Source organism: Phoca vitulina, unplaced genomic scaffold (genome assembly GCF_004348235.1).
Source record: "Phoca vitulina isolate PV1807 unplaced genomic scaffold, GSC_HSeal_1.0 scaffold7, whole genome shotgun sequence".
Lineage (NCBI taxonomy): Eukaryota > Metazoa > Chordata > Mammalia > Carnivora > Phocidae > Phoca > Phoca vitulina.
Genome location: NW_022589710.1, coordinates 24409804 through 24432597, shown reverse-complemented (window position 1 = coordinate 24432597; position 22794 = coordinate 24409804). Strand labels below are relative to the sequence as shown.

General features: G+C 36.5%; 1 protein-coding gene across 8 annotated transcripts in view; it reads left to right on the top strand.

Annotated features, from left to right (window-relative positions):
- Positions 1-17131, top strand: part of MAP4K5 (mitogen-activated protein kinase kinase kinase kinase 5) — a 108533-nt gene extending 91402 nt beyond the window's left edge. For 3 of the 8 annotated variants that reach the window (XM_032405061.1, XM_032405063.1, XM_032405060.1), the window contains exons 27-34: positions 1234-1337; positions 1931-2108; positions 5334-5402; positions 8005-8097; positions 8720-8757; positions 11147-11217; positions 13429-13484; positions 14860-17128. In XM_032405061.1, coding sequence (XP_032260952.1) covers positions 1234-1337; positions 1931-2108; positions 5334-5402; positions 8005-8097; positions 8720-8757; positions 11147-11217; positions 13429-13484; positions 14860-14996 — 746 coding nt within the window. In that variant the 3' untranslated portion in view covers positions 14997-17128. Of the gene's footprint in view, positions 1-1233; positions 1338-1930; positions 2109-5333; positions 5403-8004; positions 8098-8719; positions 8758-11146; positions 11218-13428; positions 13485-14859 lie in introns of all 8 variants that reach the window. The other 5 variants (XM_032405065.1, XM_032405062.1, XM_032405068.1 and 2 more) reach the window with 5 other exon arrangements.
- Positions 17132-22794: the final 5663 nt, after the last annotated feature.

Below are 22794 nucleotides of genomic sequence, written 5' to 3'. Positions count from 1 at the left end.
GCCCCCACTTGAAATCATATTGTTAGACTATTCAGTGACCCAAGGCCCCAGGCAAACAGAAGACACTCCTATCAAACATGACATTCCTGAGGCTTAGAGATTACCTCCCAAAAGGGGGGACAAAGGCCAGACTTCTTTTGGAGCAACGTTAAATTTTTTACTATATAATTATTTTACCTCATTTAACCCTCAATCAACCCCATGATATTTGTTATGTTGCTAGTAAGAAACAGAACCTGGGATCAGACCCAGTCCATGACTTCAGATCCTGGGCTCTTAACTTCCCGTTTAATTTTATTTGTTGAAGCAATAAGCTTACTCATTGATCTTCATGCTACATGGTTTCTTAGTTATAAACAAATTTCATAAGCATTTTTCCAGGGAGAATCAGGTCCATATCTGTTAATCAGATTCCCAAGATCTGTGACTCAAGAAAGATCTTAGAAGCTTACAATCTTAAGATAAAACTCATAAATATATTAAGATACAGCTTATTTGCAAATAACTACTCTTATAATCAATATATATAATTGTTGATGGGAGTCAAACTGGGGAGAAGGAAAGACCAATTAGGATTTTTTTGTAGATTTGAGTCAAGAAAGTTACATCTTTAGTAAAATGTAAAATAGTTATTTTCATCTTGCCTTAAGTAAACTACTATACCAAAGATGAAATCATAGATTTCAGTTGCTTCCTAGACTTTCTGTTTCAGTTAGTTTACTTAAAAAACAGCTCTTTAGGTTTCATTCTAGGTGTTTTAGTGCTTAAAATACTGTCCCTTGTAGAAGGTTTTTAGGTGTTTTAGTGCTTAAAATATTGTCCCTTGTAGCAGGTTCCTATGTTTAACAGCCTAGTCTATTGAAGATGTTTAGAAGTAATTGTATATAATTCAAAATTGAGATAAGAAAGTGAAAAGGAAAGGGTAACAAAGCCAAAAGAAAAAACATCATTTTTCTTTACTTATTCTTATCATCCTCGTGAATAGAAACAATCATTTTTCTTTATCAGCTAAATAATCACTTCAGATAGTTTCTTCCATCCATATTTTGGTATCAATGGCAAGCCACATTTCATTGTTTTTCCGATATATCAGCACTGCCTTTATAAAGAAAGTGAGTTAGCTCTTAAATGAGCATAACTCAGTTGTTGCTTTTAATGAACTAAACTAATTATGTTTTCGTATCAAGGTGTTCAGTGTTTTGGTTGTGTCTGTTTTGCTTTGTTTCTTTCCAGTCAGAAACCCTTACACAGGACATAAATACCTCTGTGGAGCTTTACAGTCTGGAATTGTTTTACTTCAGTGGTATGAGCCAATGCAGAAATTCATGTTGATAAAGGTATGTATTACTTTGTTTATAGTTTTCTTCTTTAGAAAACCCTAGTGTATAACTGAAGCTAAAATTATATGATCTCAGGGTGCCTGGGTGGCTCATTCGGTTGAGTATCAGACTCTTGATTTTGGCTCAGGTCATGATCTCAGGGTCTTGAGATGAAGCCCCATGTCGGGCACCGCGCTGAACATAGAGCCTGCATAAGATTCTCTCTCCCTCTCTGCCTGCCCCTCCCCCCCCAAAATAAAAATAAAATGCTTAAAATTATATGATCTCAATGCTACTATGCTACTCCGCACATTTACAGTTATTTATGGGTGTTTACTTGGTTTAGGGCTTTTTGTATTCTTGTTAAGGTTTCCTCTGTAACTTATGTTAGTAAACTTACAGAAGCATCACAGCCATAAAGATGAATCTGGCCAATTCTCTAAAACATATTTTTATAGAGAACTCAACCATATCATGATCATTTTAGAGGTAGTCATTTTTTAAAAGTAGATCAATCAAGGAGAAAATGAAAGCCTTTCTTTTGGCTTTATTCAACAGTATGAATGGGGAGATTTTTTCTAAAGTATATTTCTGTTGTTTATTTTTTGCAGCACTTTGATTTTCCTTTGCCAAGTCCTTTGAATGTTTTTGAAATGCTGGTAATACCAGAACAGGAATATCCTATGGTCTGTGTAGCTATTAGCAAGGGCACCGAATCAAATCAGGTTGTTCAGTTTGAGACAATCAATTTGAACTCTGCATCTTCATGGTTTACAGAAATTGGCGCAGGTAAGTGTTTTTAACCTTATGTTAAAATATTGATGCTTTTGCATATAAAAGAAGCAGAATAAGCTCAATTAGCATGGCCTGGTTCAAAGAGTCAATCAACATAGTTTCCCAAGTAAGTCCAGAGGAACATGTACATATTGTTTATGATCTCTATATGCCTGAGGCAATTGATACAAATTATTTTACCAAGAAAAATTTTAATGATTCCTGACATACAAAGGTCTTAGTTGTTATCAGTTAATTTTTGAACTTACTAAATAATTAAATTTTCTAAGACATTTTTCAAATTTATCAGCTTCTCAGGCAAAGAGATTTACCTCTTTCCTATAAGTTTTTACCCCCACACTTCCTAGAATCATTAGGTTCAAGTGCTTTTCAGACTTGCCTAGAAGCTTCTCATGTGTGACTTCCAAGCTTTACCATTTACTGGGAAACAGCTCTTGCGCTTTTTAAGAATAGTTCATTAGCCTAGGATTTATCATATGTGTCTCATTGAAAGCTCTGAAAAGGTTGGGAAGTTTATTCTTAAACTTTAAAATTGGAACAAATGAACCACAAATTTTTAAAAATCTACATAATAAGTGAGATGAAGGGGATCTTTTACTGTTTATTGTGCTAGTATATTATTTGATCATCTGTAACCCTATATTTATCAAGTCTTTTTTTTTACATATGAGGTCAAGCAATCTTCAGTCAGAACTATTTCATTACTTACCACTGTTATATTTTCTTATTACCTTGTGAAGAAATTTGTTACAAGCATCAAGTTTGATGCTTGTTCTTATTAAATATCTTACTATATCTTTTGCTCATTTATAGGCTAAATTGTAAGAACTCTTTATACAATCCAGCTATTGAAGTTAATGTAGAACCACACCAATGTCACTTTGAGAATAAGAATCAATATGAACCAGTGATGTTCTGATAAATGTTTAACAACAGGCACTTGGGGTACAGAGAAGCCTGACTTGTAGCAGTTGTCAGTTTCTGTGGTATAAATACTCCCAACCAAGGGAATATTTCAAACTACCAAACCTGATGTCATGTGGCTCACAAAATTCCTGAAAATTTAACAACCCAGTACAAGCCAGTTCCAGCATGCACTGGATTGTCTATGATCACTCTCTTTATGGACCAAGTCATAATTTCCAGTAAAATAAGATTGTATTCTGTACCCTCCCAACCCCACCTATACTCCACCTTTCTTCCTAATTTATTGTTTAAATGCTTTTAGTTGAGTTAGAAGCACCACCTTCTGTATGGCTAACAGAAAGATGCAAATGACATTGTTTTATCATGAAATATAAACAGCCCAAACAGAAACATGTTTCTATTATGTAGTTACTGCTAAAAAGGAGAGTTATAGATCAGTTTATTTAAAAACCAAGATCATTTTTGGCAGACAGCCCCAACTTTTATTTTTTTTTTTACTGGTTAGTATATAATGGTAGTATAGAGCAAGATATTTCATACAGTTACCTGTATTTGCAACCACTTTCTTCTGTATGATATATTAAGAGGTTGCATTGCTCAAGGGTAGACATTTAGTTAGTCCTCTTTTGAATTTGTGGGGGGTTTTTGTTGCTTTGTTTTTTAATGCCTGAGGGTACTATTCTACCCACTTTTAACATTGTCTAGGCTAAAATTAAGGCAGACCCGAAATTACTTTCTTTTTTTTTTTTTTAAAGATTTTGTTTATTTGAGAGAGAGAGAGAGAGATAGCAATAGAGATAGCGAGAGAGAGCACAAGTGGGGAGGAGAGGGAGAAGCAAGCTTCCCGTTGAACAAGGAGTCTGATGTGGGGCTCAATCCAAGGACCCTGGTATCATGACCTGAGCTGAAGGCGGATGCTTAACCAACTGAGCCACCCAGGCGCCCCTCAAAATTACTTTCTGAGGAAAGCCAGAACTCTGCTTAAGGGTTATCATTCAAATCACCCTCAAGCAGAGGTGGTCCTTATTAGGCTTCTCCATTTTTGCCTCCCATCTGTGTTCATTGTTGAGGTCAGGCCTTGAGTTGGCGACAGTTGTACCAGTTAAAATGAACTCCTATTCCAAGACTCTTTCAGTCTTAGTTTAACTTATTATTGCAATGTCTTTATCTCCAAGGGTGATGCCTAGCATATTATCAGCACTCAATAAATATTTGTTGAATAAAGGCATGTATATAGATTTACTGAGAAAAACTGTATGTTGGAGTGTTGACTGAGGTCTCAGTTCTGTAGATCTAAATGCTTCACTTTGTATGGGCTTTTTGAAAGGTCCACAAACCCCAAAGTAATATATAAAACGTTGTGTTTATGTTGAAATGTGCAGTTTCTAAGGGAGAGGGCTTCCCAAAGAGATGTAATTAAAAATGACTGTTCTAGGGGCGCCTGAGTGGCTCAGTCGGTTAAGCAGCTGCCTTCTGCTTAGGTCATGATCTCAGGGTCCTGGGATCCAGCCCCACGTCGGGCTCCTTGCTCAGCGGGGAGTCTGCTTCTCCCTCTCCCTCTGCTCCTCCCCTCTGCTCAGTGCTTGCTAGACCATTCAGGCAAACTGAGTGCCTAAAATGAATTGTTTTACCAAAATGTTTTACAAAAATGTCATCACACCTGTTAGCAAAGCAGCCCCATGAATATCAGCAAAGTTATGAAAGTTGCTTCCTGGAAAGATGTTGTTGACAGTATTGTCCATTATGTTACTCTGTGGCCTCTTAATAAAGGAAGTCCCACTTACACATATACACACATATACCAACACCAGAAAGGTTTCTCTCTGATCATAATTTCATTAATCTTTTTGCTTTTTCTGAATTACTGGCTTATATTTATTTCAGATGCTGTGATTCACCTAACTGATCTTGCTTCCCTCCTCCCACTGGCTACTGTAAAATACACAGCAAAATCTAGTCATTGTATAGCATGCATTTACTTTGTTCCTCATATTTACCCTTGGCTTCATTTTAAGTTTGTAACCTTTCTATAACTAGTTGAGGTATTAATTAAATGCAAAGTTGAGTTTTTCGCAGCTCATTTAGTTATGCTTAGGACTTAGGTCTGTTCTAAGTTGACCTACATACATTTTTTGAAAGATAACATAATTACAAAATACAATTTCTGTGTTAAATTTCAAAGACTAGTTTTAAATGACAGAAAAAATTCAGTATTTGTGTTTCTTTTCTAAGCTCTGGTTTCTAAAGCATGTTGTGTAACAATAACCCTGTTTTTTTTTTTCCCCTTCCAAGGCAGCCAACAGTTAGATTCCATTCACGTAACACAGTTGGAGAGAGATACTGTTTTAGTGTGTTTAGATAGTAAGTATGATTTTAAAGTTTGAGTATACTACTTGATATAACATCTTTTCGTGGAATTAATTCTGTTAAACTATAATTCAAGATTTCCCTTTTCTACCTTAAAAGTAGCTTTTTTTATTGATGAAAAACCTAAATTGGCTACAGATATAGTAATTAATTGATCTGTTTGTTAATACTGTTCTCTGACTTTTTCTTTATTTTTTTTTTACCTACTTGGAAACATATTAGGACAGCTTGCCATAACCCTGGGGTAAAATTTTGTATAAAACTATTCTGTATAAAATTCTTATAAAACTGAAAGTTGTTTTTTTTTTTTTAAAGATTTTATTTATTTATTTGACAGAGAGAGAGACAGCGAGAGCAGGAACACAAGCAGGGGGAGTGGGAGAGGGAGAAGCAGGCTTCCTGCCGAGCAGGGAGCCCAATGCGGGACTCAATCCCAGGACCCTGGGATCATGACCTGAGCCGAAGGCAGACGCTTAACAACTGAGCCACCCAGGCGCCCAAAACTGAAAGGTTTTTTCCTACCTTACTGTAATTAATGGAAAAAATAGAAGGTTATAATAGTATGGTCACTTTGTCATGTAACATGAACTTTTGGAACCATGTAGAAGTGAGAGTCTAATGTACAGACAGATTTGACACCTTCATCTGTTATTCATAATTCTTTTGATGCAGGGAGAGATGTTATTGATAGGAGTATGTTGTACTATAAGCAGTGGAGAAGCAGAAAAAACTCCAATGACAGGAATTATTTCAATTTTCAAAGAAGTCTGGTTCCTAAAACCCACCTTATTTTTATACAGTAAATCATGCAAGGTGAAATTCACCCAGACTTAAAATTATACTTGAAACTTGGCAACCATTGCTATGTTTGATCCATTCCAGTATTTTTAAATTACTGGACCTGCCTATAGGTGTTCAGGGTAATTTTAAAAATTGTTCTACTACTGAATTTGCCTGTATTTTTGTCCTAATTTCTATTCTCTAAAGAGTTCCCTAGTGGATTTGCCTTATAGAATCATAAAGATCATAAGTAAACCAAAACCCAAATTGTTTCATTCACCCATCATCCTTTCTTTAAGTACTTTTGATTCTTTGAATACTGGTAAGATTGGAGTGTTATTCTGTTACCTTTAAGTGAATTTGATAAATTCTTTTTTATCCAAACAAGTAGGAAGTTCAGTACTGATTAAGGAAATAATCAGAATTTAATATTAATAATGTTGAACCTTTGGGGCACCTGGGTGGCTCAGCGTCTGCCTTCGGCTCAGGTCATGATTCCAGATCCTGGGATCGAGCCCCGCATTGGGCTCCCTGCTCAACGGGAAGCCTGCTTCTCCCTCTCCCACTCCCCCTGCTTGTGTTCCCTCTCTCTCGCTGTGTCTCTCTCTGTCAAATAAATAAATAAAATCTTAAAAATAATAATAATAATGTTGAACCTTTAATGCTGAAATCCCTAAAAACCTGACTCATCTAAGGAAAATGTGTTTAGTTTTCATTTTGTTGATTTATGTATTTTATCAAAAAATGTTAAAAACCTTTGATTAGCTAGGCCCTCCATTTTCCAGTTATTCAAGGTAAATGGAAAGGTGACTTTCTTGAGCTTTGGGTTTTTTTTTAAGGGAGCAGAATAAGACTTTAAAAATGACTTGTCAACTATACAGTATAAATCAGTTTTAGTAAGCGGCAGAAGAGATAGGCCTATAATCACAAATCATGGTAGACAGATAAGAAAGTAATGCAGAGAGGTGTCTTCCAAGTCAGAGCTAAAGATGGTTAAATTAAAAACAAATAGATAAAAATAGATTTGTGTATACTCACCATCCCTGAATTTACTTACAAGAAATTATGACCCTTGGGGTACCTGGGTGGCTCAGTCGTTGGGCGCCTGCCTTCGGCTCAGGTCATGACCCAGGGTCCTGGGATGGAGCCTTGCATCTGGGCACTCTGCTCAGTGGGAAGCCTGCTTCTCCCTCTCCCACTCCCCCTGTTTGGGTTCCCTCTCTCACTGTCTTTCTATCTCTGTCAAAATAAATAAATAAAATCTTAAAAAAAAAAAAAAGAAATTATGACCCTTCAGAAGTACTATTTGTTGCCCCTGTGTACCTCTATACAATATTATTCATATACTAAAGTTTTGGATTACTACAAATATTACTTATCATATGTTATATAATTTGGTTTTTTTGTTTGTTTGTTTTTGTTTTGTTTTTTGTTTTTTTTGTTATATAATTTGTAATGGAAAAAATCAACTCCAGTTGCTAAGTACTTGGCACTAAGGTCGCCACCTTGAAACATGCTTTTTAAAAAATGAGAATGTAGGTGTTCAATATATCCTAAAGAGAAAGAAAAAAGGAAAGAAAAAAATAGCAGTGGAATTGCCTTATTTACTAAAGAAGGCACTTTTATATCTAACAAAACAGATAGTTTTGCACATATTAATGACAGTTTTTCAGTGGGCACACTTGAATCATGATAATAAATAGTTGAACTTTATTAAGAATATTTGTTCTATATCCATATAAAATCCACTTATCAAGTTCCATTTATTTTAGCAGATTTGCATTTCCAGTTTTGACTTGCTTTTTCTTTTTTTAAGAATTTGTAAAAATTGTAAATCTACAAGGAAAACTAAAATCAAGTAAGAAACTGGCCTCCGAGCTAAGTTTTGATTTTCGCATTGAATCTGTAGGTAAGTCTGCTTTTTTTTTTAATTTAAGTATAATTGACATACAATATCCTGTTTGAGATACACGTCATAGTCATTTGATATTTTTATACATTATGAAATGATCCCCACAATAAGCCTAATTACCATCTGTCACCATACGAAGTTACTACAGTAATGTTGACTGTATTCCCTATATTGTACATTACATCCCTGTGACTTACTTGTTTTATAACTGGAAGTTTGTACCTCTTAATCCCCTTCACCTATTTTGCCTAAGCCTCTATTTTTTAATAATGTGTTTAGAATACTTGATTTTTTGTTTATTCCATACTTAGGGTTATCTAGACCAGCACTGTCTCATAGAAGTTTCAGTGATGTGGAAATGTTCTGTGTGCTCTTAAATATAGCAGTCATTAACCACACCTGTTAAGTGCTTGAAACATGGCTAGTGCTACATTTTCATTTTAATTTTTTAAATTTTAATGTAATTGTAATGTTAATAGCCACATGTGGCCAGTTGCTTTTATCATATTGGACAGTGCAGGTCTAGACCTTACTAAATCTTCTGTTGTTGTTTCCTGGGTAGTTAAAACTTGAAATCATTTTTAAAATTTCTGTTCATTGTTCCTTTTGCTGCATGAAGTGAATTATGTACTCCCAGTTTTTTTCCAAATCATGAAGGTATTTGTGTGATGTGTTTAATGGTGTTAGATATGCTTTAATTCTTTGCCATGTAAAGTTCTGGTTGGTGTGTTGATGGTTATTGCTTTTAGGTTCGTTTATATATAAATAACTAGTTCCCGGGGCGCCTGGATGGCTCAGTGGTTAAGCATCTGCCTTTGGCTCAGTTCATAATCCCAGAGTCCTGGGATCGAGCCCTGAATCAGGCTCCCTACTGTACAGCGGGAGACCTGCTTCTCCCTCTCCCACTCCCCCTGCTTGTGTCACTGTGTCTCTTTCTGTCAAATAAATAAATAAAATCTTTAAATAAATAAATATAGATAGATAGATAAATAACTAGTTTCCCATAGGACTTGGAAACTAATATGCCATTTTAATTTGCTTCCTTGCCAATGAGTATTTTACTCTGTGTAATACTCATTGGTTTTATGATAAAAATTATTATATTTTATTGTTGTTTGCATCCTCAATGGTTATATGTCAGTAAATATTTTCCCAGGGGTGATAGAACTTATGAAAAAAATACCATAACTGGAAACATTTTGAACAATACATGATATGACTCTACTATAAGTCAAAAATAGTTAAAAGCAACGTTGGCAATTTTTATTTGGGCCGTAAAAAATACATGTATTTCATAATTAAATGTATATTCTTTTAAAAATGTGTTTCTCATTTAGAAAGTTTCTGTTTTATCTATTAAATATTTTAATGGTTTCTCAACCGGAATTTTGCCCTTTCGCAAAGTACGTTCATCCCTCTGTGTAAACATTTTACATAAAAGTAATTTGCTTGCAATTGGAAAATTTAATTTATTGAAGCAGGAAACCTAAACGTTCTGTAGATGCCCAGACAAAAGGGATTTTGAAACTAGTTTCTTCTTTTACTCCTTTATGTGCTGGATATTGCATACCAGTTTCCAAGATTTAATATTTTCAATAGGGATTCTGACATACAGATCTTTAGTTCCTTTTCATTTTAACTGAAACATACTGGTACCTAAAGTTTTTCACATGTGTCACATTTTTTAGGGAATTTTAATTGTTACACAGAAGTTTGTTCCTCTTAAGCTACCATCTCTCCTTGCTAGTGAACTTGGAAATAATTACAAGGATCCTCCTGGGTAAAAAAAGAGTCCCTTTAAATCACCTTTTAAAAATAAAACCAGTAACTGAGTCTTCTTATTTGTCACAGTTAGTGAAACATGTGATTTGTTACTGTAAAATACTTTTATTTTTATTGAGCTAACTTATATTCCCAGAACATTCTTACATTAACTTTTTACAGAGTCCGTATTCTAGTAAGAAACAAAATGCTTCAGTCACTTTCTCTCTTTACCTTTACTGTGTAGGGCATGTGGCTAACTCTCCAAAATCAAATGGGCTCTCTCCCTCACTGACTGCACTTTAATACCTGCAGCCCCCTGCCAGGAAGGGCCTGCTCTCCTCCCCCACAGTTGTGTGGCCTGCCTGCTCTATTTCTAAACCTCTGAGTTACCCTATAAGGGTGCCTCAGTGAGCCCAGGCCTGTTGCTTGAAACCAAGGAGAAGATAAGAGATGGACAAGGCACAACAAGAACAGGTTTCCCTCCAAGACCTTCAGGCCACACCAGGGGAACAGGGGAAATGGGTAGGGAGCAGGAGAGGCTGTGGCATGTCATGTGGTGGCCACACTTTGGGGTCATGGTCACTCCTGAATCCAAAGCCATTAGGAAGGTGAGCAAGCTTGGTGGTGAACCATTGTGTGGACAATGGGGCCTGCAAGTCCAGGGCAAAGGCCCAGGGGACTCCAGAGGCCTGAGGTGGGTGGGGGTGGGGGTGCTGAAGGCCACAGCAGTGAGAACTGTAACTGGGAGCCCCTCCGAATAAGAACAGGCTCACAGATCAAATATTCAGTGTGTGGGTACATTTTGGATTATAAGACAGGTTTACGTTTTAAAATAAAATTTGTAGTAGGGAAATGTAAATATAAATAAAAGATGCTTCCTTAATAGCTACTTGTAAATATATGACAGTATTTAAATAACCATGTTTTTGATCCAAAAAAACAATTATGTATGTTTTATTTTTTTATTCATCTAAGACAAAAGATAGCATATGAAAGAGAAATTAATATGTTGATATCCAGCTCAGTAGAAGTTAGCTCATGTTTAAATGAATGCCTGTTATATATATTTTTGAAAACTTGCATGACCCTGCCTCAATAAATTATTTGAGCTTAGGCATGGCTTAGCCACAAAAATGTTGGGAACTGATGGTCTAGACAGTGGAATTTTGCACCAAGCACTTGGAGAGATTTACATTAGAATTTATTTAAAACAGTGAAGGAAAATGTATAATGAATTACTCTGTGCTTTATTTTAGTTTCAGTTCTCTCTCATCTTTTTTAGTATGCCTTCAAGATAGTGTGTTGGCTTTCTGGAAACATGGAATGCAGGGTAAAAGCTTCAAATCAGATGAGGTAAGGCTTCTCACATTACCTCCTGTGATTCCCACAAAAGATTTTAAATGTTGAAACATTCATTTTATGCATTTTCTTTCTGAACCCACATTACTGTTTAGAGCCTTTAATGCTATTAACTGATAGAGCAAAATTGCCAGTATTTTCCCTTCAGATAATTTTATTTTGTATTCATTGTATGATTCTCAGTGGCCGTGAGGAATTGTCAAACATGAGTTTGTACAGTTTCAGTTCTCTAATTTGTAATCTGTAAATGTGGTGCCAAGGTTGCTAAACTTCTCTAAATTTGATAAGTCTTTTCCATAATCTATAAACATATAGCTTCTTTTTTAACTGTTTTTTAAATTCTAAGTTAATATGTATTAGATCACAGCACTAAGGAGAAATCTAAGAAAATTAACTCATTTAGTAAGTAATTATTGAGTACCAACAACATGCAAGACACTATTATTATAACAGTGTAAGGCATAATGAAGTATAATTATAAATATCAAACCTTTTAGACCATCTGTGTTCCAGGCACTTTACAAGTATTAGCTTATTTAAAGCTAATAATCCAGTGGGGTTAGGTACTATTCATAGTCCCTTTTTTTTTTTTTTTTTTTAAGATTTTTTATTTTTTATTTGACAGAATACAAGCAGGGGGAGTGGCAGGCAGAGGGAGAGGGAGAAGCAGGCTCCCTGCTCACAGGGAGCCCGATGTGGGGCTAGATCCCAGGACCCCGGGATCGTGACCTGAGCTAAAGACAGACGCTTAACCGTCTGAGCCACCCAGGCGCCCCTCATAGTCCCATTTTTTATAGGCACAGAGTGGTTAAGTATCTTGCCCAGGTTAAGTGGCTAGGTAAATGGCAGAGTCTGGATTTGAAGGGAGGGTCTTCAAAAATCACTTCTAGTTGAGATAATCAGGCTACATTTTATGCAGGAGAGGGACCTGGAATCCCGCCTTGAGAGATGAATCCTAATAGTTAAGATGATACTAACGTAGACATTTCCTACTCATATGAGTACCTGTGTAATTCTTCTACACAATTGTTTCACACATTTTTGGACTTATTTTAAAACTGAAAGTCTTCTATTTGAATTATCTTTAGTTTTATCCATGCTCATATTTATATGTGACTGATTATTTGTACCTCTTACATGAATATGGAGTCAGAATGCTTCCAAGAGAAAATAGCGTAAATCAGCTGTCTTTGGATATGTCATAGTTTATCTAGTTACTCATGTGACTAAATGTCACCAGGTCCCTGCAGTTAATGAAACCTGTAGTCCTACTTACTGCCATAAAATTAATTGTCCTTAGATGCTTTTCTCAGTGTGTCACTCCTGTGGTTAGAAATCTACAGAAAATGCCTGTTGCTCACTATATCACGTACAAATTCTATTTCCTATTTTTAACTCATCTTGCTTACCTCTTTCTTTTTGTTTTCTCATCCTTCATTTGGGCCTAGCTGTGATATTCATAAAGTACTACTCAACCATTCAACCACAAAAAAAACAGTAAAGAGTATATTAATAAACTGGTTCCCACTATGGGCGCCAGGGCTTAACCGTAAAGGGACCACTGAGGAAGGATATAGAGCATACTTCAGGTGGGAAGGCTGGTGCATTTATACGCCAACTGCTGTCTCTTTTGATTAAGTGTTATTCCCAGCGGTATAAACTCCCCACACTTTGGAATAGTACCTGCACATGAGTTTGTATACCTTCTACAGCTTTGGAGAAAACAGAGCAGAGGAATACCATAGATAACACTAAGTAAGACACTAGTACTTGGGAGTGCCCAGCACAGCTCTGTGGAACTCAGGTGGGCTATGGGGTGCCACGTCAAGCATCTGCACTGAGGGAAAGGAAGAAAGAGTAGGGGCTCTGCAGTTCAGCAAACCTGTATTCAAATCCTGGGTCTGCCAGTTATATAATCTAAGCAAGTTATTCAACTTCTCTGAGCCTTAGTGGGTTTTTTCCCCAATAATATGGGAATTATATATCACAAAGAATTCTCCTCAGGAAAGTACCTGACCAATACCAGATGTTCCATAAATGTTCATTTATTTCTTAATAATAAGGCAGTCAAAAAAAAAACTTACTAAAATTTATATCATTTGAGGAATTGAGCCTATCAAAAATTGCTCTGTCTAAATGGTTTTTAAATTATGATTTAAATAATATGGGGATGAAGGTATGACTATAGGTATTTTCTTTTCGTAGGTTACCCAGGAGATTTCAGATGAAACAAGAGTTTTCCGCTTATTGGGATCAGACAGGTAATAGTTTGGTTGTTTTAATTTCATTACCAAAGGAGTTCAGTAGTTGTGTTCTTAATTATATTATCACCCTGTAACTGTTTCAAACAAGATTCTTAGAAGGCTCAGCAACTAAGAGAAATTTCTTTGTATCTTTATTGAGATAGAGAAGAAGAATTTAATTATTCGATTCAGCAATCTTTTCACCAGTGTGAGGATCGTGATTCTAGAGATAGTTATAGTCAGCCAAAACAAAGTGTGTTCACGCCCCTAGTACCATGACATATTTCAGGTCCCTTCATTTTCATCATTTGTTCCTGGTTTGTTATCTTCTATTAACTATCACTACATAAACCCAAAAGAATATGCACCTCCTGACATTTTTGTATCAGAAAACATTTGACTCCGTTTCTGAAGTCAGTCTAAATTAGAAGGAATTATGTGGTCTCTGTGATCAAAATGAAAGACAAATTCCAAAACTGTGCCATCTTAGGAAAAAAATTTAGTAGCTTTTGTTCTCCAAAGTCTATATTGTCTACCTCTACAATTCATAAAATACCCCTCCCTTCCTATTTTCCCACCAAAAGTTGTTACTGCAGCAAAATTGGCTATGGTAGTAGGCATCAGTTGTGAGGCAAGGACGAAAAACCTCTGATCTTCCAGTTCAGGCTGGTCACAGAATCAGTATTTGGATGGGTGTCTCTTAGAATCCTGTTTTCTTCTCTACGCTCTTCTTTCACCCCCCTCTTGTTAGTGTATATCGTTGACCCTTGAACAACAGGTTTGAACTGCATGGGTCCACTTACATGCAGATTTTTTTTCAATAAATACAGTACAGTACCGTAAATGTATTTTCTCTTAGGATTTTTTGAATAACTTTCTTCTCTAGCTTACTTTACTGTAAGAATACAGTATGTAAATGCATAAAGCATACAGAATATGTGGTAGTCAGCTGTTCATGTTATCTGTAAGGCTTCTAGTCAACAGTAGGCTATTCATAGTTAAGTTTGCAGGGAGTTAAAAGTTATATATGGATTTTCAACCGTGCAGGGGATCAGTGCCCCTAACCCTCATGTTGTTCTAGAATCAGTTGTGTTCTAAAGCTTTATTATACCTTTTATTGGCATATACAAGTAAGCAAATTTGGTTTTAATTGGAGTAAGATAATGAGACTGTCCTGAAATGTTTTCAGTATTTTATATTCATAAATTCATCAGTTGTTATTCAGTTTTGTTTTTAACCTTCAAAGTGTAAAGCTGAATTTGACAGTGCACCTGTGATCTTTATGAGAATATGAACAATGATATTCTTTCCTGGTTTGATATTAGTATTTGAATGAAGCATGCAGTCTCTGTTTTTACTTTTAAACAAGCCTTTTGTTTTGGTTTATTTGCAGGGTTGTCGTTTTGGAAAGCAGGCCAACAGAAAATCCTACTGCACACAGCAATCTTTACATCTTGGCTGGACATGAAAATAGTTACTAAACAACAAAAACTGATCTCAAATGACAGGAAAATGACTATACTCCATTGAAATCAACAAAAATATCTTAAGTTCAGTACAAACTACACTATGATTTACTTTAACTTTTATGGGTTATATCTCAAATAATCTGTACTTTAAGGTAGAATTCAATATTTTCTGTAGCTGGAAACAGCTGTTCTATCTCTTGCCACTGTGTGGTGGTTATATCAAGTTTGCTTAATAAAAGCTATGAGACAAATAGTCCTCTAGTTCCAGGAAACACAGTCTTTTAAAAAAATAATGTTTGTAACAAGGGTGCCATGATATTTTTAGATAACAACTCGTGATTATCTTCAGAGGGATAAATTTAGTGACAGTTTTCTTATTTTATACCATGTTTTATTCCTTCTTAATGAACATAATTTGATAAAAAAAAATTATCAAATAAGCCTTTCACTTTGACATTGGCCATTCTGTATGTTTTTGTAAAATAGAATATTTAATCCTTATTTATTAATCTCTTGCTGGAGTGGTGTGATATATGTAACTTTTAGCAAAGGAGGGTTTCAGAGCAGTTTAAATTTTTTTATAATGTATAAAAATTTTGTTTAACTTTTAAGAGTAGTACTTTGAGGGGTTAAAGGCAGTGTGTTTGGATTCAGTACATACATGCAGTTTTGCTTAACACAAGTATTTTATAATACAGGATCATCCAGAATTGCCTTAAAGGGGAGTTTTGTGTTTTCAATTATAATAGTTGCAGGGGGTCATACAGAAGATACTGATAATGGTTGAAATATTGTTAGAGGGGTGTGTGTGTCTAGATGTGACTACCATGTGTATGTATTCTTGACAAGCAGTATAATATACCTGTGATTTTTTTTTACATTAGGGATCATGCATAATAAATTAATATTCATATATTTGATCATCCCTGATGTAGGGGGGATGTATTTAACTGCCTGTGATATGTATTTTACTTATACTATACCAGAGGGGAAACTGTAAAGCAGCTACATGTGTAATCTTGGTTTTTTCACATATGTAGGTATTCATTTTGAGTAGGTTTAAGGAAAAAAAAATCTTTAAATAAAATTGAATTCCTGATGGGATAGTATAAATAAGTATTATAAAAACCAGTATTCTAAAAATAAGAAAGGATAGGGCCATTATTGAGTTTCTCTTTTGCTATTGTTAGTATTCAAAATTAAAGTGTCACTTTTGGTACCTGTTGTCTTAATGCATTTACTGAGAACAGTTAGCATTGAGACGATGAACAAGGGGTTAGCAATAGCAAAGTATAGACTATATTCAGCAGTTACTTGAGAGGACAACAGTATAACAATCTCAGTCAGTCTTCAGCAGTTCTGTAAAATAGTATTATCATTTCCATTTTTCAGATGAGGAAATAAGGGTTTAGCCAGGTTAAGAGATTTACCCTGTTCACACAGCAAGTTGGTTGAGCCAGACCATGAGTCTTGTGACTCTGTTCTTTTCACTATGCAAACAAAAAAATGTTATGCAAATAAAATATAAAGTAAATTTTCTTTAAAAATGCACATATGATCTGATTTCAGTAAGTGTGTGCTTGTTTATTTTGGGTATGTTAAAAGGGGCCTCTGAACTGAAGGACATTGGAACACTAGATGGCAGGCGGCCGTACTCAGAATATTTACATACTAGATACAAAGACCAGTGTCCTCCTTCTCTCACTGAATCCTGGCAGCCAGACCTTCCCATCCCAACAATATTCGAAGTCTTCTCTGTGCAATCTAGCCAGTTCAAGTGGAAAGACCTAAATAGATCCCGACATGAAAATCATAGTTAACATGCCCACCACCCCATGCATCCAGAGCTCGCAGTTCATCTTATAGTCCTATGCTATTAATAATGATAAAACAACCAAGACATAAAATCTCTGAGGAAAACCTATCACATAAGAGGGAGAAAACAGTTTTCGGGAAAAAAGCACTTAGAGGGAACAGACTATCCAAGATGATGTCAAAAGAAAAATATATATTCTGAAAGATGTAGCTATGAATCAAGAGTAGGAAATGAAAAAAGGAGCTTTAAAAAAATAAAAAGCTCTTAGAAAATAATATGATAGCATAGCTGAATAATTCAATAGAAGGTTTAGAATATAAAGTTGAAGAAGTTTCTGTAATGAGCACTGGATGTTATATATAAGTGATGAATTACTAAATTCTACTCCTGAAACCAGTATTAAAGCAAATGTTAACTAACTAGAATTTAAATAAAAACTTGAAACATTAAAAAAAAACTTGAAGAAGTTTCTCAGAATATAAAACAAAAGGAAATGGAAACACGGGGGGCAAGTTAAGAAGATTAATAACCCAGGAGGCCCATTATCCAGTCTTTCCAAAAAGAAACAACAAGGAAGAAATCAGTGGAGTATTTCAAGAAGTTTTTCCAGTACTAAAGAACTTTAGATTGTAGAATGAAAAGACAACAGTAGATTACAAAAACCTATACCAAAGCATATCATTGTGAAGTTTCAGAGACACTGGGGTCAAAGAGAAGATCTGTTTCCAAAGAAAAAGCGCAAGTTCTATACCAAGGAATAAGAATCAGGATCAAAGTTCAACAGAAGCATTGCCCTCAAAATTCAGAAAGAAATGTCTAACCTAAAATTCTGGACCCAAATAAACTATTAATCAAACCTAAGGGTAAAAATGAAGACATTTTTAGCGGTACAAGCTCTAAAAAACCTTACCTCCCAGATAGCCTTGCTCAGGAAGCTACTAGAGGATGTGCTTCATAAAAATCAGGGCATAAATGAAGACATAAGATGCAGAAAATGGGATTCCACACAGGAGGGAGATGAAGGGATGAGATATCCCGTTGATGGTGATGGGTATCCAAGGATGACACTAGACCAGGCATAGAGAACATAACGGAAGCATATTAGAAGCTCCTGGAGAGACCATTTCAGAAAGAATAAACTGGTAAAATACCTGATGCATCTCAGTATCTTAAGAGTGAAACTACTAGCAAAGAGTAAGAAGTTTCTCCTAAGACAGACTGAGAAAAGAACAAAGGTAAGATCATTTACTTCAGAGACCCCAGAAAATAGGCCTGAGGGACTTCTGATACGGAGATGGAGAAGTGGGAAAGGTTGATAGAAGAGTTCATTATTGAAGTCACTGCCATGTAGACAATGGCAGCTGGATTCTACCAAGTCTTCTAAGAAGCTGTATGATAGCTCCCATAATTGTCTCCTGAAAGACAAGTGGCCGGAGCCTTTATCTACAGATTCTCACTCCTCATGGTAGAGTTGCTGCCAGGGCATTATCTCCAAGTGTACCAAGTTGTACCTGGCACTTTGGCCAGGTAAGCTCCCTAAGTGTCAGAGAAGGCCCTGATGCAGAAAGCTGAAAGAGTTATGAGGTAAATCTGAGCCCATTTAGAACCATCCACTGCCTCAGTGCCTGAAATCACAGGTGGGTGGAAGGGATTTTTCAAGGCCCCAGGGTTCAATCAGTGATGGTATTGTTTCTTATATAAAACTGAAATAAACAGGAAAGCAAAATAGTGTATAGAAAAGAAAAAGTCAACTACGACCAGGGGTTGAATGGCATCATATTGTTAACAGTAAATACTCATCTAATCAAAATTGCAGCATAGTTGAAGTGGGAGAGGACATGGTGTTGTAGAGGTAAGGTAGAAAACTTACCTAGATCATCATCTTTCACAGTAGGAAATAAATGGATAATACCTAAAAGTTAAAAATCAAGAAATAGGGGCACCTGGGTGGCTCAGTTGTTAAGCGTCTGCCTTCGGCTCAGGTCACGATCCCAGGGTCCTGGGATCGAGCCCCGAGTCGGGCTCCCTGCTCAGCGGGGAGTCTGCTTCTCCGTCTCCCACTCCCCCTGCTTGTGTTCCCTCTCTCGCTGTGTCTCTGTCAAATAAATAAAATCCTAAAAAAAAAAATAAAAATAAATAGCTTACTTAGTGACAGAAGTAAAATAATCTAAAAGTTTTTGAGGTGAGGGGTGGGGGAGGGGCACGTATTTTGGGTGACAAACTTTAAGGACTATTTGGTTATTTATGTGCATGCCTATTTTGGGGTTTTTTGTTGTTTTTAATAAGATTTTTATTTGCTTGTTTGTCAGAGAGAGAGCAGGGGGAGGGGCAGAGGAAGAAGCAGGCTCCCCGCTGACCTGCTGAGCAAGGCAAGGAGCCCGATGCGGGACTCAATCCCAGGACCCCAGGGTCATGACCTGAGTGAGCCAAAGATAGACACTTAACTGACTGAGCCACCCAGGCGTCCCGGTGTTTAATGTAAAAGAAAATTTTAACTTTAAAAGTATGAACCACTGTTACATAACACAAACAGTATGAACAAATATATATAACAAGTTCAGCTTCTTACACTGTACCTTACACATAGTAGGCATTCGATAAATACTGATTATAGTTAATGTATGAATAATGTGGAAGGAGGCATAGTAATTGGGAAGGAAAAACTAGGGTAAGTAAACCCACAAGTTCTTGTGAGAGAAAGTATTTTCATCAAATTACTTCTTTTTTTGTTAAGTCTTCTGTCTATCCTTCTTTCCCACAATTCCACCAAGCACCAAGCACCCTGGAACAATGGCACCTAGAGGCCATGATCATTCCAGTTTCATTGCTTGACTCATAAGCTCTCCCACCCTGAAATTTTGATTTGTCACCAAAAATGTAAACCTTTTACTTCACTCAGGTCACTCAGTTCAAGCTATAAGTTTTGCACGACAGCTCTCACTGCTTAAGCCAGACTACTTTCTGGTTTTCAGAATTTCTACAGCACATAGAGATTATACATGTCGGTGTAACACTCAGTCGTTACTAGCCAGCCGAACCATAGCACTTAACCACTTAGACAACTTACTCAAGCTGCCTGGGCCTCCATCTCCTTATCTGTTGATGGAAAATAATGGCCACTTCACGTGGCTATTAGGAGGATTAAGTGTGATCATGTTCAGAAAGTTTCTTGGTCAAGGTAAGAAAAAAAGTTGGTTCCTTTACTTTTCACCAAGAATCTCACTTAAGGTCATAAAGAGTGCATTTTCATTCTTTAATTGTCCTTTCAGTATGTATATCATACATTGGTAAACTTACCATGGGGCTTTTTTAATTCTGCTTTTTTCAAGTTCCTTATATGCTTTTTCATTACAGAAATAACCAGTATCTTGTACTGAAGGTCCAAGAAGCTCCCATACCAAACCTAGCAGAAGGGATCATGTTAGATTTTACTGAGAAATTGCAGACTGTTCCTAAAGGATCTTAGGAGAAAGCAAGAAACATTTTTTTAATATCTACTACATTGACATCAGGAATGAAGTCAAATATTCTCACTTTCACCACTTGTTATTCATTGTACTAGAGATCCTAGTCACTTCAATGAACCTAGAAAACTAAGAAATTTAAAAATGAAAGATTAAAAGAATTGTAAAGGGGGCGCCAGGGTGGCTCGGTGGGTTAAGTGTCTGCCTTCAGCTCAGGTGGTGATCTCAGGGTCCTGGGATCCAGCCCTGCATTGGGCTCCCTGCTCAGCGGGGAGCCTGCTTGTCCCTCTCCCTCTACTTCTTGCCCCGGCTTGTGCTCTTTCTAGCTCACTCTCTCAAATAAATAAATAATCTTAAAAAAAAAAAAAGGTTTGGGAAGGAATAAAAATACCATTATTTGCAAATAAACTGTTAGAAATCATAAGTGAATCTGGAAAAACAGCTAGATGCACTGTCAACATATCTGTAATAGAGAATGAAATTTTAGAAGGATTCCATTTACATTACAGAAAACTATCAGATAAGAAAAAATGAGATGTAAGATCTGTATACTTAAAACTAACAAAACATCACTGAAATTAGAGAAGACCTAAATAAATGGCAGAGGATGCCATGTTGATGAATTAGGTTTGATATTGTATTTCTATGTATTTGTGAGAACACAAGGCAGGGGGGAGGATGAGCAGAGGCAGAGGGAGAAGCAGACTCCCCACTGAGCAGGGAGCCTGACACAGGGCTCGATTTCAGGACCCTGGGATCATGACCTGAGCCGAAGGCAGACGCTTAACCCAACTGAGCCACCCAGGTGCCCCAGAATTAGGTTTGATGTTGTAAGGCTGCCAGTTGATGTTAAGATTCTGTGTGATCCCAGCAGATACTTCTATAGAAATTGACAAATTGATTCTAAAATTACATAAAATGCGAAGTGTCGGGAATACTCCAGGCAATCTCGAAGAAGAAACACAAACCTGGGAGTCTTAGGCTACCAGATTTCAAGAGATGATAGAGCAACATTGGCATGAAGAGAGACGATGAGATACAGTCATGAGTCCAGAAACAAGGCACACTTAGCTCATTTTTGACAAATACACTGCCCTGGAGTGAAGCAAGAATAGCCTTTTCAATTATATTGAAAACAACAGAAAATCAAGGGAATCTTGACTCTACCTCACACAACAAAAGTACCAAATAGACTGTAAATGATCTAAGGTATATAAAACAATAATGCTTTTAAAATAAAACATAATATCTTCACAAACTTGGGGGAAGCAAAGATTTCCTAAACAGACCATTAAGGCTTTGACCATAAAAGAAAAAGTTTAGATAAAATGGACTTAATTAAAATTAAAATACTCTTGTTATCTAAGGACACCCTTACAAGAAGGAAAGGACAAGCCACAACATGGGAGAAGAGGCTTGCATTACATATGTCCACATGTACCCAAAAGAACTTCCACAAATCATTAAGAAAAAAGACAGACGGGGGACTGACTGGCTGAGTCAGTAGAGCATGTGACTCTTGATCTCAGGTTTGAGAGTTTGAGCCCCACTTGGGGTGTAGAGATTACTTAAAAAAATAATAAGATCTTTAAAAACAAAAAAGGCAGACAATAGAAAAATGGGCAAAAGATTTTTTTTTAATTTAATTTTTTTTTAAAGATTTATTTATTTAACAGAGAGAGAGCACAAGTAGGCAGAGCGGCAGACAGAAGGAGAGGGAGAAGCAGGCTTCCCACTGAGCAGGGAGCCCGATGCGGGGCTCGATCCCAGGACCCTGGGATCATGACCTGAGCCAAAGGCAGCCGCTTAACTGACCAAGCCACCCAGGCGCCCCTGGGCAAAAGATTTTGAACAAGCACACCACAAAAGGTAATATCCAGATCGTCAATAAATATATGGAAATGTATTCCACCTCCTTGGTGATCAGAGGAATGCAAATTAAAACAACGCAGTACTTTTACACACCCACCAAAATGGCTAAAATAAAAAGGACAAACAAATACTGTGAGATTGTGGGGAAGCCAGGGCACTTACACATTGCTAGTGGGAATGTAAAATGGCACAATACTTTGGAAGACAGTTTGGCAGTTTCTTAAAAATAGTAAACATAGATTTACCATATGACTCAGCAATTCCACTCCTAGGTATCTGCCCAAGAGAAAACACGTCCACATAAAGACTTGTATGCAAACGCCCAAAGGCGCATTATCCATAATAGCCAAGTAGAAGCAACCCAAATATCCACCAGCTGGTAAATGGATAAACAGTATATGTTCTATCCATGCAATGGAATGCTATTCAGCAATGAGAAGGAACAACACACTGATAAATGCTACAATGCAGATGAACCTCAAAAACATGTTAGGTCAAAGAAACTAGTCCTAAAAGATCACATATTATAATGATTATATGAAATGTCCAGAAAAGGTAATTCTATGGAGACGGAGGGTAGACTAGGGGCAGGGGTTGAGAAGGGAGAGTGACTGTAAGTGAGCACGAGGTTTCTTTTTGAGATGATGAAAATGTTCTAAAATGAGACTGGGGGGGCAACTAGGTGGCTCAGTTGGTTGAGTGTCAGA